Source organism: Natator depressus, chromosome 3 (assembly GCF_965152275.1).
Source record: "Natator depressus isolate rNatDep1 chromosome 3, rNatDep2.hap1, whole genome shotgun sequence".
Lineage (NCBI taxonomy): Eukaryota > Metazoa > Chordata > Testudines > Cheloniidae > Natator > Natator depressus.
Genome location: NC_134236.1, coordinates 115382805 through 115396232, shown reverse-complemented (window position 1 = coordinate 115396232; position 13428 = coordinate 115382805). Strand labels below are relative to the sequence as shown.

The 13428-nt window shown below is 41.6% G+C and overlaps 1 protein-coding gene across 2 annotated transcripts in view; it reads right to left on the bottom strand.

Moving 5' to 3' along the window:
• The window catches only part of ESR1 (estrogen receptor 1), a 296887-nt gene that overhangs the window by 146032 nt on the left and 137427 nt on the right, over positions 1–13428 (bottom strand). For both annotated transcript variants that reach the window (XM_074948629.1, XM_074948628.1), the window contains exon 3: positions 2940–3130. In XM_074948629.1, coding sequence (XP_074804730.1) covers positions 2940–3130 — 191 coding nt within the window. The remainder of the gene's footprint in view (positions 1–2939; positions 3131–13428) is intronic.

Sequence of the window (13428 nt, the reverse complement as noted above, 5' to 3'; positions counted from 1 at the left end):
AGAAGCAGAAGTCACTAAATGGCTGTTCCTACAGAAGCACCTCCCTAGAGGTCTTAAAGAATTAGAAGCAGAAAATAAAATAGCTAAAACCTTTTTGAGCGCTCTGGACAACTCATTGCAGTTTGAGATATGCTCTAATTGTGTCAGCCAGTGACCAATTTCTTTATTTAAGGAATCGTAACGGTTTTAATAGATTATTCTAGTTCTATCATACCCTCAATCTGAAACATTTCTAATTATTCTGGCAGCGTGTGCCTGGTACAAGAACCACTCCTACCATACCTCTGGATTCAAGGTCAGTCAAACCAGCACATCCCTGCCCAAAAACGCCTACAGCCTGCATGCCTTTGAGGGGTAAAAACACCCTTACAATCACCAAGCCAGGCATGCAATGGATTGGTCATTTTATCTGGTTTGCTTTATTGTTAAGCATTTGAGAATTTGTGAATAATAATCTTCAGAACAAACACCCCTATGTAACACTAAAATAGCATTTGTAATCGGGACAAACTGGCAAAAGGCTTAAAATCTAAAACTACAGGATGAACTTGACACTGCCATTAACTCATGCTGCTGTTGAATCAAAAAAAAAATGAAACATACATGTTTTATAAGTGCAAAAAAGCACAAGAGCATCCAACTCTGGCTGTATTTTGAGCTTTCAGCTATTTGACATAAGAAAGTCATCCAAAGGCTGCAAAAAAAATCTAAGCCATTCCGATCGCTGTGGGAGAAATACAAGCAGTTCACCATCACTATTTGGCCTTAATTTGCAATAGGTCTATCAGTCAGTATTTGAATTTGTGAATAAGTAAACAGATTAAAAACCTCAAGGATAACAGATCACAAAAATGTGCTACGTTCATTTCATTGATATCTGTAACTCACTTATTTATAGTACTAATAATAAAAGCACTGAACATTTTGAAAGCAAAATTTTCACATGGTACCTCCCTATAGCAACTCTGCTACAAAACCTTTGAGAAAAAAAGACCTATGCTGATGAATTAATTGGGTTCTGCTGTATTTTAAGTCCTTTCATTTAAATACAAAGAAATGAAAACAGATTTAAAAAAAAGTGTTAGTGTTTAGACATGCACCCCACCTTTTCCACTGGAAACAAAGCATTTAGCACTTCACAGGATTAGGCTCGTGTGTGTTACAAAGTAGTGAAAAAAGCTGCAAGAGTCTTCTGCACTCACATATGAACTGGAGGTAATGTATAGAGATCACCCAAGTTTCATGCTTGGTTAGTTTGTATTCAGAAAGAAACAGTTGTTTCAACTTTTTCCCCTACAGAAGTAAAACTCAGAGGCCAAGTATGGTTTTTAGCAAGTTTTAACTGCTTCTTACCTAAATTTGGAGCTAAGCTGAATGAAATACCAAGCAGTCAAATGATTTGTCACACAACTGATTCTGTGGTCTTGGGCAAAAGTTCCTCCTCTGCCTTGGTGGGTCCTGAGCTTATTGGCGGATTTGCTTGCCTCAGAGGTTCACGGCAGTCCTCAGTTTGGCCACTTTTGCTAGTGGCTCAAACCAGCTGTTCACTCAGCTAACCTCATCACTGGCCAGCATAGGGAGACGGAAGGAGAACAAACGCTGCAGTCTCTGCTGATCCACCTAGTGGGTCGGGGGACAGACCAGGGACCTTCCCCTCTGGTGGAACCTACAGTCCAGGACAACAACTCCTGTACCCAATAGGGAGTTGGAGGGGGAATGGGGGGAACCCAGGCCTGTCCTCTACTTTGGGTTCCAGCCCAGGGCCCTGTGGATCACAGCGGTCTACAGTGTTTCTTGTAGTGGTCACACAACTGTTACAATTCCCTGGGCTACTTCCCCCATGGCCTCCTCCCAACACCTTCTTTATCCTCACCATAGGACCTTCCTCCTGATGCCAGATAGCATTTGTATTCCTCAGTCCTTTCTCTCAGCTCCTTGCATGCCCCCCACTGACTGAAGTGAGGTCCTTTTTAAGCCAGGTGTCCTAATTACCCTGCCTGCCTTAATTGGTTCCAGCAAGTTCCTGATTGTTCTGGAACCACACTGTTACCTTACCCAGGGAAAAAGGACCTGCTTAATCTGGAGCTAATATATCTGCCTTCTATCACTTCCTGTAGTGATCTGGCCTGACCCTGTCACAGTTGCCCAACGCACACTGTGAACCCAGGATATTCCCAGGGTAGGTTTAGCTACCAGACTTCAGTTTTACTTCTGCCAGGTGTACTCTGTTCCACAGGGTTTTACCTAGACAGTGCAGTTTTTGGGTCAGTTTTCTGTGACAGAATGCCGTACCTCCCTGTGTGATACTAAGTGAGAAGGCACAGCAACAGCCATGAAAGAAAAAGACATGAGGGTGACTCTTCTCACCTCACCCCCATCCTAACTGCTTGCAGGACAAATATGTTTTGAAAAGGAAACCTCTTACTGAGTTTGCATTCAAAGAAGTGATGTCCTTAAGTTTTGCCTTGAACTGAACTATCTTGCTAATCTAGCACTTGATTTATTATAAATCAATGAGCAAGAATTAAGCTGCACTCCGACAGGGAATTCACAAGAAAAAGGCTGTTTCAGATAAGGAATATTTACATAAAGAGCTGTGCAGAGTATATGTGCAAAGGGAAGACGGGAGGAGGAAAGAAAACAACCCAGCAGTGTTGAATAGGATTCAGCATAGAGTTTTATTTTAAAATTAGATTCCTCTCCAGTGCCATGATGAGACATACACAAACCCAAGGATAGAAAGGAGAAGTGTTTTGTTTTTTTAAATCTTGGACTAAACCAATTACAATGTTATTAGTAAACAGGATCATAAATGCATTTGGGTGAGCATGTGGTTGTCAGCTTGTGAATGATTCCTGGAGAACAAAACATTATCTATCTATAGTCTCCATACCATCCCCTAGGAATAAGGAACTTACTATATTTCCACAAGTTATTACCTTGAATGCTTCTTTTGAAGAAGGCCTTACAGCCCTCGCAAGACCAGACTCCATAATGGTAGCCTGAAGCATAGTCATTGCACACAGCACAGTAACGGGTTTCTTTGGTGGATTCCATGGACAGGCTGCCCTTTTCACTGGTGCTGGACATCCTCTCCCTGCTCCCTTGTCGCCGGTTATCCGAGCTTGGCCTGTAAAATGAACATTCAGTGAGTTTATTGACATTAAAAAGTCTCATTCCAGCTGCTGAGTTACTTTAATATTACTTTTACATGTAAACAATTGCCACAGGCATGTTATATGATCATAAAGAGGAAAGGAGGAAAAGGAACAGGAATAGAAGTGACCTGTGGGATTGCAAATGGAAGGGAATGCGGTCAGTGACACACTGTTGAGATGTGGTTCAATATTTATATAGTGGAGACAAGACTGCTTTGAGAAATGGAATGCAACTGGCTGAGACAGAATCATGTGACCAGAAATACTAAAAATTTACTATTTAACATATCACTTACCAAAAATAAATTTAAATTTTCAATTCTTGAACAGATGTCAGTTGTCTTACCAGGATCACAGGACCTTGTCCTAGCCAATTACATTGTGTTTCTGAATTTAACAAGTTGGACCTTTCTCCAGGTTTTACTTTTAGGTGTGACATGTCCTCTACCCCACTTCAAGTGCAGCAGGATTCCCGTTTTGTTTTTTTTTAAATTAATGAGGCATGTGGCACAAACAGCAACTTCAAGCTCCTAGCCAAAACACCAACAATTCTCCAAAGATTCCTACTCTCAGATGCCTTCTTTCATCTAGCTAAAATTACTCCGCAACATCAGCTGCCACTCCTCCCACCTCTCAAGTATGCATACCAGCCAAAACTTCCTGGAAGCATTTCCACACCACTCCCAAATGCTGCCACCCATACCTGTCAAAACTCTTATGCCTGCCATGCCCAAATTAAATTGGCATTCAACTGCTTAGAAAGGATATCACTTATAGAAATATAAGGCATTGTCATGATGGCATAATTCAGGTAAAGTTGCTTAGAATAGGCTAACAATTCAGTTTAACAGCATTTTTGAAGTCAAGTGAAAGCTTTTGCTTCAAGTCCTGTGCTCCAGTTCATTTTGGACTTTTTAATATTCATCTGTAGTTTATTTGTGACTTGTGTAAGTTGAAAACAGCTGTGAACAGTGAAATGCTGACATGGCAGAACTCTGGCTTTTTGAAGGTTCTAGGAAGTGGGCAGAATTCCTGATACCATCACATTGTGGAGGAGAAGAGACAGCATCTCCACACTTCAGTCTTTGCTGCTTTTCTGAGATTCCCAACCCTCCCACTGTTTCCTGGTATGAGGGAGGGAATGGGACCCACTGGAAAGGGGAAGTACCTCACAGCAACAGGGCCAGCTGGGAGAAGAGGATGGTTCTGATAGGGGAAAGGTGGACTAGTTTGGACTCCTAAGCAGAATTCAAGGCCTAACTCCGCCTCAGCATGACCACAGATCTTCCCTCGTCCCCCAGCCCCAATAGCCTTGACATAACTTCAAAAAGTCCTACCCTGGAGGGCTGTTAATTTTGTGCATTATCAGTGTTTTAACTCCAATGAAAAACAAAAATAAGCTAAAAAACAAACGCCATCTTTAGCCACATTTTAACAAGGATAACCTATTCATTCACCTAAACTGATGTGACTATACACTTAACTATTCATCAAAATGATTAATGGATTTCAAGGCTAGAAGGGATCATTGCGATCTAGTCTGACCTCCTGTCTAGAGACCATATAATTTTCCAAAAATAATTCCTAGAGGGTATCTTTACTTCAATTGCCACTAAAAGAATCCATCATGAGCCTTTGCGAGTTGTTCAGTGGTTAATTACTCATGGTTATAAATTTATGCCTTATTTCCAATAGATGGAAGTTGAAACTAGACTGGATCATGTTACACCCTTCTTTGATAGATTGAAGAACCCATTATCAAATAGGTGTACTCCATTAGGTACTTCTAGACTGGAACATAGGTATCACTTAACCTTCTCTTTGTTAAGAAAGTTGGTGGCGATATGGGACTTCAACTACTCAGACATCTGTTGGGAAAATAATGTGGCAGGGCACAGATTATCTAACAATTTCTTGGAATGTGTTGGAGACAATTTTTTTATTTAAGAAAGTGGAGAAAGCTACTAGGGGAGAGACTGTTCTAGATTTGATTTGACAAATAGAGAGGGACTGGTTGAGAATTTCAAAGAGGAAGACAACTTAGGTGAAAGTGGTCATAAAATGGTAGAATACATGATTCTAAGGAATGGTGAAGGGAAAACAGCACAATATAGATAATGGATTTCTAGAAGGCAGACTTTAGTAAAGTCAGGGAGTTGGTAGGCAAGATCCCATGGGAAGCAAGTCTAAGGGGAAAAATACTTAGAGAGTGGACAGTTTTCAGAAAGACATTAAGAGCAAAACTATCCCACTGCATGGGGAAGATAGGAAGTATGGCAGGAGACTACCCTGTCTTAACCAGGAGCTACTCCATGATCTGAAACACACACAGTCCTACAAAAAGTGGAAACTAGGGCAAATTACAAAGGATGAATATAAACAAATAAGTATGTAGAGACAAAATTAGAAGGGCCAAGGCACAAAATGAGATTAAACTAGCTAGAGACATAAAGGGTAACAAGAAACATTCTACAAATACATTAGAAGCAAGGGGAAGAGCAAGGACAGGGTAGGCCTGTTACTCCACGAGGGGAGGAAAACAGAAAAACGTGGACATGGCAGAAGTGTTGAATGACTGTTTCTGTTTTCACCAAAAAAGAAAGTCACAATTGGACATCTAACTTATTGAATGCCAGTGAAAATGAGGTAGGATCAGAGGCTAAAACAGGGAAAGAACTTAAAAATTACTTAGACAAGTCACCAGAGCCTGATGAAATAGCTCTTTAGTCAGCTCCTAGAGTATCTGAGTCATTAGCGATTATCTTCAATGTCATGGAAGATGGGAGAGATTTCAGAGGACTGGAAAAGGGCAAATAGTGCTCATCTTAAAAAAAAAAAAAAGGGGAAATAAGGACAACCTGGGGAATTACAAGCCAATTATCTTCAGTACCAAGAAAGATAATGGAGCAAATAATTAATCAATCAGTTTGCAGACACAGAAGATAAGAACAAATCATATCAAACAAACAATAGCTTTCTTTGACAGAACAACAAGCCTTGTGGATGGGGGAAGCAGGAGATGTGATATATCTTTACTTTATTAAGGCTTTTGATATGGTCTCGCGTGACAGTCTCAAACAATCTAGAAAAATACAACCTAGATGGAGCCTACTATAAGGTAGGTGCATAACAGGTTGCAAAACCATTCCCAGAAAGTAGTTATCAGTGGTTCACAGTCAAACTGGCAAAGCATATCAAGTGGGGTCCCGCAGGGATTAGGTCTGGGTCTGGTTCTGTTCAATATCTTAATCAAGGATTTAGATTATGGCATAGAGAGTACACTTATAAAGTTCACAGATGATACCAAGCTGGGAGGGGTTGCAAATGCTTGGAGGATAGGATTAACATTCAAAATGATCTGAAGGAAATAGGAGAAAATTCAATAAGAACAAATGCAAAGTACACCACTTAGGAAGGAACAATCAGTTGCATACATAAAAAATGGAAAAGAACTGTCTAGAAAGGAGTATTGCAGAAACGGATCTGGAGGTCAGTGAATCACAAGCTAAATATGAGTGAAAAAAAGAAAAAAAAACACCAAGAACTACACAACATTCTGGGATGTATTAACAGTACTCCAGTACTCCAGTACTGATTAGGCTTCAACTGAGTATCAGGAAAAATGGACACAAATTGGAGAAAGTCCAGGGAAGAGCAACAAAAATGATTAAAGGTCTAATATGACTACGAGGAAAGATCGAAAAAAAAATTGGGTTTGTTTAGTCTGGAGAAAAAAAAAAAAAAAAAGACTGAGGGGGCATGATAACAGTTTTCAAGTACACAAAAGGTTTAGATGGAGAAGGGAGAAAATTATTCTACTTAACCTCTGAGGATAGGACAAGAAGCAATGGGCTTAAATTGCAGCAAGGGCAGTTTAGGTTGGACACTAGGAAAAACTTCCTGTCAGGGTGGTTAAACACTAGAATAAATTGCCTGGTGAGGTTGTGGAATTTCCATCATTGGAGATTTTTTTTTTTTTTTTTTTAAGATCAGGTTAGACAAACACCTGTCCAGGATGGTTTAGATAATCCTTAGTCCTGCCATGAGTGCAGGAGACTGGACTAGATGACCTCGAGGTCCCTTCCAGTCCTATGACTATGAAGCTAAACAGAGTGATAGACTCAAGGAGCTCAATATCAGGCATGTTTTCTAATCCCTTGTTCATTCTCATGGTCTCATCTCTGAACCCTCTCAAATTTATCAACATCCTTCTTGACAATGGATACTGGAAATGGAACAGTATTCCACCAGCAGTTGCATCAGTGCCAAATGCAGAGGAAATTAACTTCTGTGCTCCTACTTGAGATTCACCTATCTACACATCCAAGGATCGCAGCAACCTTTTAGGCCACAGCATCGCACTAGAAACTTCTGGTCAGCTGATTATTCACCATGACCCCCAAATCCTTTTCAGGGGAACTGTTTCCCAGGATAGAGGCCCCTACCCTGTAAGTATGGCTTACATCACTTGTTCCAGATGTACACATTTACATTTAGCCATATTAAAAACAGTGTGCTTGCAAGCAGTTTACCAAGTAATGTAGATCAACAATCTATAGTCTTAATTATTTCCCACAAACCAATTTTTGGGTCACCTGCAAACTTTATCACTGGTGATTTTATGTTTTCTCTCAGGTAAAACACTTGATAAAAAAAGTGTTAAATAGCATAGGGCCAAGGACTGATCCCTGCACCCACTCAGTGACGATTCTCCATTTACAAGTACATTGAGCCCTATCTGTTAGCCAGTTTTAAACCCATGTAACGTGTGCCATATTAATTTTGTCATTCTAAGGGTTTTTTTAAAACCCAAATACTGGGTAGTATCAAGTCAAATGCCTTACAGAAGTCTCGGTATATTACATCAGTACTAATACCTTTATCAAGGAAACTTGTAATCTCATCAAAAGGGGGGAAAAAAAAAGGTAGTTTGACAAGATCTGTTTTCCAAAGACCCATGCTAATTGGCATTAGTTATATTACTCTTTCAGCCTTATTAACAGAGTCCCATAACAGCCACTCTGTTATCTTGCCCAGTTTTGAGAAGCTTTCCATCCGCTTCCCTCATAATGGGAAAAAGCTGCTCAGTGGCTCAGCTTTGGGGGAGTCCTACAGCTGTGAATCCCCTGTAGTGACGCTCACTTTCTACACACAAACTACTGTTAACAAAAGAAAAAGTGGGGTGAAGTGTTTCATTGCTGTTGCCACATGCCAATCAGATCTGAACTACTTGTTCCTGATTCCTGACCTACTAGCAAGGTTCAAATGTTTGCCAGCTACTCCAATTCAGCTGTACAGGGCTTTCTGCAATTAAGTACAAGTCATTTTTAAAAAAGGTTACAGTAAAAGGCATCTTTATTCCAGCAAACATTTGGAGATCTTCAATCATCGGGGTAGCCTACCAAACCATCCGAGATCAAAGCACCAAATTCATTTAGGAGCCTAAATCTTATTGATAGGCTTTGGACCAGGCCCTATTCTCTACATTGCACATTCACACTAAGGTCACAAAGCAATGTCCTACTCTGACCATACATTTTTTATAATGGCACTGTCACTGGTTCCCACATTTGAGGAAGTTAGGATTTCCCAGTGACTCTGAAATTTAGGCAGAGTTTTTCCAAAGGTTCACTTTCATTAAGAGCCTCACTGACAAATACATAGTCATAAGGTTCTTTCTTCATTGTGATCTTGATAGGATAGAAATGCTATAAATAAACTGAAATATTGCAACAGTTCTCTTATCTTGTTAGTTACAGAATCACATACAGCTAAGACCCAAACACAAACAAGAATGCATGGGATGGAGATTAGAGTGAGTCAGAAGTTATGGCTGTATGCACTGGACGCTCACATATATCATTTTTCCACCCCACAATTTGCGATTAATCCATATCTAAAAATCTGAACCAAGACCTTTACATGTTATTCGTTTGCCTCCAAACATTGGTGTCTCAAGATACTTCCCTGACAATTCACCACAACTGACTATGTATACCTTTGGACTGCTCCTGAATTACACAATTTGACATATTTCGCATTGCTTTTGACTCCTCATAAACACTTTACGGGTGTGGTTTAAGATGTTGTAACGTGAATATTGTATCTAACAAAGCCCCAACAACCTATTGCTGAATCTTGCTAATTCACATGAATGACTGGAGACCCATTGCAAATTAATACATTTTGGAAAATACAAATAAGCAAATACTTAAAGTGGAGATAATGCAGCATGGAATATGCTTTGTTTACTTGATCAGTGTAGTTTAGTTTTAATTATTTACATAAATACATTTCAAGGTATACTAGACGTGTAATAAATAGTAATACTTTCTGTAGTATAAATTTTAACATCACACTTCTCTACAGCACAATTTTAGCTGAGATGTGGGATCAGAACACCTTTGTGTGCAAATTTTAGGGTATGCGGATTAACAAAGCGTGAATGAGAATGAATGTATTGTGACTTATTAACATACTGCCCTACAAAGGCCCTGAATGGGTTAATGTGGGCCACAGAGGCCAGTTAAGCTATCAGGCTGCACCGGGAGGGTGGGCCAGACTTAATTTAGCATGAGTCATAGCTAGAGGATTACTTTAAACAGAGGAAATTTAGAGCAGAAGGGGGCTGTACTCCCAGAGAAACTCTGCAGTCACTCCCTGGGAAAAGAGAGAGACCAGAAAGATCGAGGAGGAGGGAAGTGTCCTATCTCCAGGAAGCAGGCTGAGAAGGAGAAAGGGAAATAGAACAGACAGGCTTCTCCAGGGGCAAACTGGAAGCCTAGCTGAGAGTAGGGGGTGCCAATTTTGGTTGGATGTATTCGTGGAGATATCACATGACACAATCTTTAATTAAAGATGAATCTTTAATTCCTGGAGACTCCAGGCCAATCCTAGCAGAGATGGGCACCCTGATGACCTGCAGCCTGCCTGAACTGAGTGAGGGGAGGAGTGTGCCAGGACCTGCATCCGGGGATTGACAGAGGCACAGAAGGGCAGCAGACCAACACCTGTGACAAGGGGGCTGCCAGCGGAGCTGAAGGTTTGTTTTTTTATCCATTTTTAGGTGGACTTTGGTAAAGAACTTAGGTAAAGTCTGTGGCCCCAGAAGGGGCAGGGCTCTCAAGTGATCCGGCTGGAAAGTCAGGGTGCTCTTATGGCTAGAGCTGGCTGACAGAGAGTGGGGGAAATGGAGGCAAAGGGCAGTGCGATGCCACATTCATCCAGGAGGGAGGAGTTGGGGCAAAACTTTCTACATCACTCCAATATCCTGCAAGCCATGAGATGGTAATGGGTCCAAGACAACACTTTGACAGTACCAAAAGATGAAATTCTCTAAAATGAGTTATTTTCAGAACAGTCTTGCATCACATCTCATATTAAAGTTGCTACATACGTCATAGCTAGGAGATTTAGATATCCTTTGATTTACAAGACCCTCCCCATGGATTAATCTTTCTATATATAAGAAAAACAGATTCTATGCTCCAGAAAAGAGGTTATGGCATTTGGACACTGGATGGTACTGATACATGAAGAAATCAGTCTACTCCTCCTCAGACAGATGGAATCAGCAGCAACTGAAAGGATGTTATATGACTTTTGTTTCTTGACTTTAGCAAAGCTTTTGACACTGTCTCCCACAGTATTCTTGTCAGCAAGTTAAAGAAGTATGGGCTGGATGAATGTACTATAAGGTGGGTAGAAAGTTGGCTAGATTGTCGGGCTCAACGGGTAGTGATCAATGGCTCCATGTCTAGTTGGCAGCTGGTGTCAAGTGGAGTGCCCCAGGGGTCGGTCCTGGGGCCGGTTTTGTTCAATATCTTCATAAATGATCTGGAGGATGGTGTGGATTGCACTCTTAGCAAATTTGCGGATGATACTAAACTGGGAGGAGTGGTAGATACGTTGGAGGGCAGAGACAGGATACAGAGGGACCTAGACAAATTGGAGGATTGGGCCAAAAGAAACCTGATGAGGTTCAATAAGGATAAGTGCAGGGTCCTGCACTTAGGACGGAAGAACCCAATGCACAGCTACAGACTAGGGACCGAATGGCTAGGCAGCAGTTCTGCGGAAAAGGACCTAGGGGTTACAGTGGATGAGAAGCTGGATATGAGTCAGCAGTGTGCCCTTGTTGCCAAGAAGGCCAATGGCATTTTGGGATGTATAAGTAGGGGCATAGCGAGCAGATCGAGGGACGTGATCGTTCCCCTCTATTAGACATTGGTGAGGCCTCATCTGGAGTACTGTGTCCAGTTTTGGGCCCCACACTACAAGAAGGATGTGGATAAATTGGAGAGAGTCCAGCGAAGGGCAACAAAAATGATTAGGGGTCTGGAACACATGACCTATGAGGAGAGGCTAAGGGAACTGGGATTGTTTAGTCTGCAGAAGAGAAGAATGAGGGGGGATTTGATAGCTGCTTTCAACTACCTGAGAGGTGGTTCCAAAGAGGATGGTTCTAGACTATTCTCAGTGGTAGAAGATGACAGGACAAGGAGTAATGGTCTCAAGTTGCAGTGGGGGAGGTTTAGGTTGGATATTAGGAAAAACTTTTTCACTAGGAGGGTGGTGAAACACTGGAATGCGTTACCTAGGGAGGTGGTAGAATCTCCTTCCTTAGAAGTTTAAGGTCAGGCTTGACAAAGCCCTGGCTGGGATGATTTAATTGGGGATTGGTCCTGCTTTGAGCAGGGGGTTGGACTAGATGACCTCCTGAGGTCCCTTCCAACCCTGATATTCTATGATTCTATGACTGAGGCTACAAAAAGGAGCAGCTGTAGTATAAGAATAGTGGATCTATCACTTCCTACATCTAGGATCTACAAAATTTGAGAAGTGATCCAACCCTGAGCTCCAAAACAAACTTGGGAATCTAGAAAAAAAATTCCTTGTCAACTGACTAGAACAACATATCTGAAAATATATACAAACATGCCATAGATGTATATACTAGTGTTATCCAATATGACATTCTCCAGTGGATTTACCGAATCCCAACTGGTTAAACTTTATGAGGCTAGTACAGGAAGACAAATGCTGGAGATGTGATTCAGATAATGCTCAAAGCATGCTCTACTACAGTACACTTTGGGAGGAATTCATCTGACTGGAATTGCAACTGAACTACAATGTAGACATTGCTCATTCATTCACTTACTTAGATATCCACTGCATCTATGTGCAAATTCTACATGTATTACATATTTTTTAAAAAAAGATTTATAGTACAATAAAAATCTTAAAAACAAATCTCCAGGAAAGCCAGACAACACAACCAACCCAAGCCATTTATTAGACTCTCCTTCCTGGCTTCCCTCCCCAGAAACATCACTACTCAAAACATCCCCTTTAGAAAGAGTCAACGAAAAACAATGGCGTCCAGCAGCTTGTCGTAAGGGTCTCATAGCCAGGCTCTGATATGCCACGAGGGGAAGCAAACTGCAGTGCCACAGACCCCACACCAGAAATATGCTGCTGCCAGCCCCTGCCACTTATTGCAGAGGAGCTTTGGCATGAGCTTTGCATTATCACAACTAGCAAAGCATCACAGGAGGAGATAGATAGTCTCTGGGTAAAGAGGACACAACCTATTTACAGCTTTAAATTCAAAAGCAGTTTCTTGAATTTCACCCAGAACTCAATTGCTAGCTAGCGCACATTATGAAGCACTGGTGCAACATGCTCCCTGCAAGAAACTACATTCTGCTGTAGATCCAGTTCTGAACTATTTCAAGGGTAGCCTCGTGAAGACAGGGCCGGCTCTACCGTTTTTGCCGCCCCAAGCAGTGAAAAAACCCGCAGCGGCAATTCGGCGGCGGCAGATGGCAGGAGAGGGAGAGAGAGCGAGCGAGAGAGAGGCTGTTGCCAAATTGCTGCTGCCGCAGAAACCCTGCCGCCCTTTCTGGCTGCCGCCGCAAGCACCTGCTTGGAACGCCGGTGCCCGGAGCCAGCCCTGTGTGAAGAGCACATTGCAACAATCTAACAGAGAGGTGTCAAAAATACTGATGGCATCACCATGTCCAAAAGATAAGGGCACAGCCTTTTTGTTACCATGCAACACTAGTCTTCTCGGGGGGCGCCAGGGGAAGCCAACCAAATGACCCAGAAAGTAAAAACCAAACATAGCATGGAATTTGTGACTAAAAATTAAAGGTTCCCTTTTGTGCGTAACAATAATTTTGGCATTATTTAAATTGAAAACCTTCTCTGGAGCTGTAGTGTGACCAGATTATATACAACAGCAGATGGGGACAAGCCACTGCTC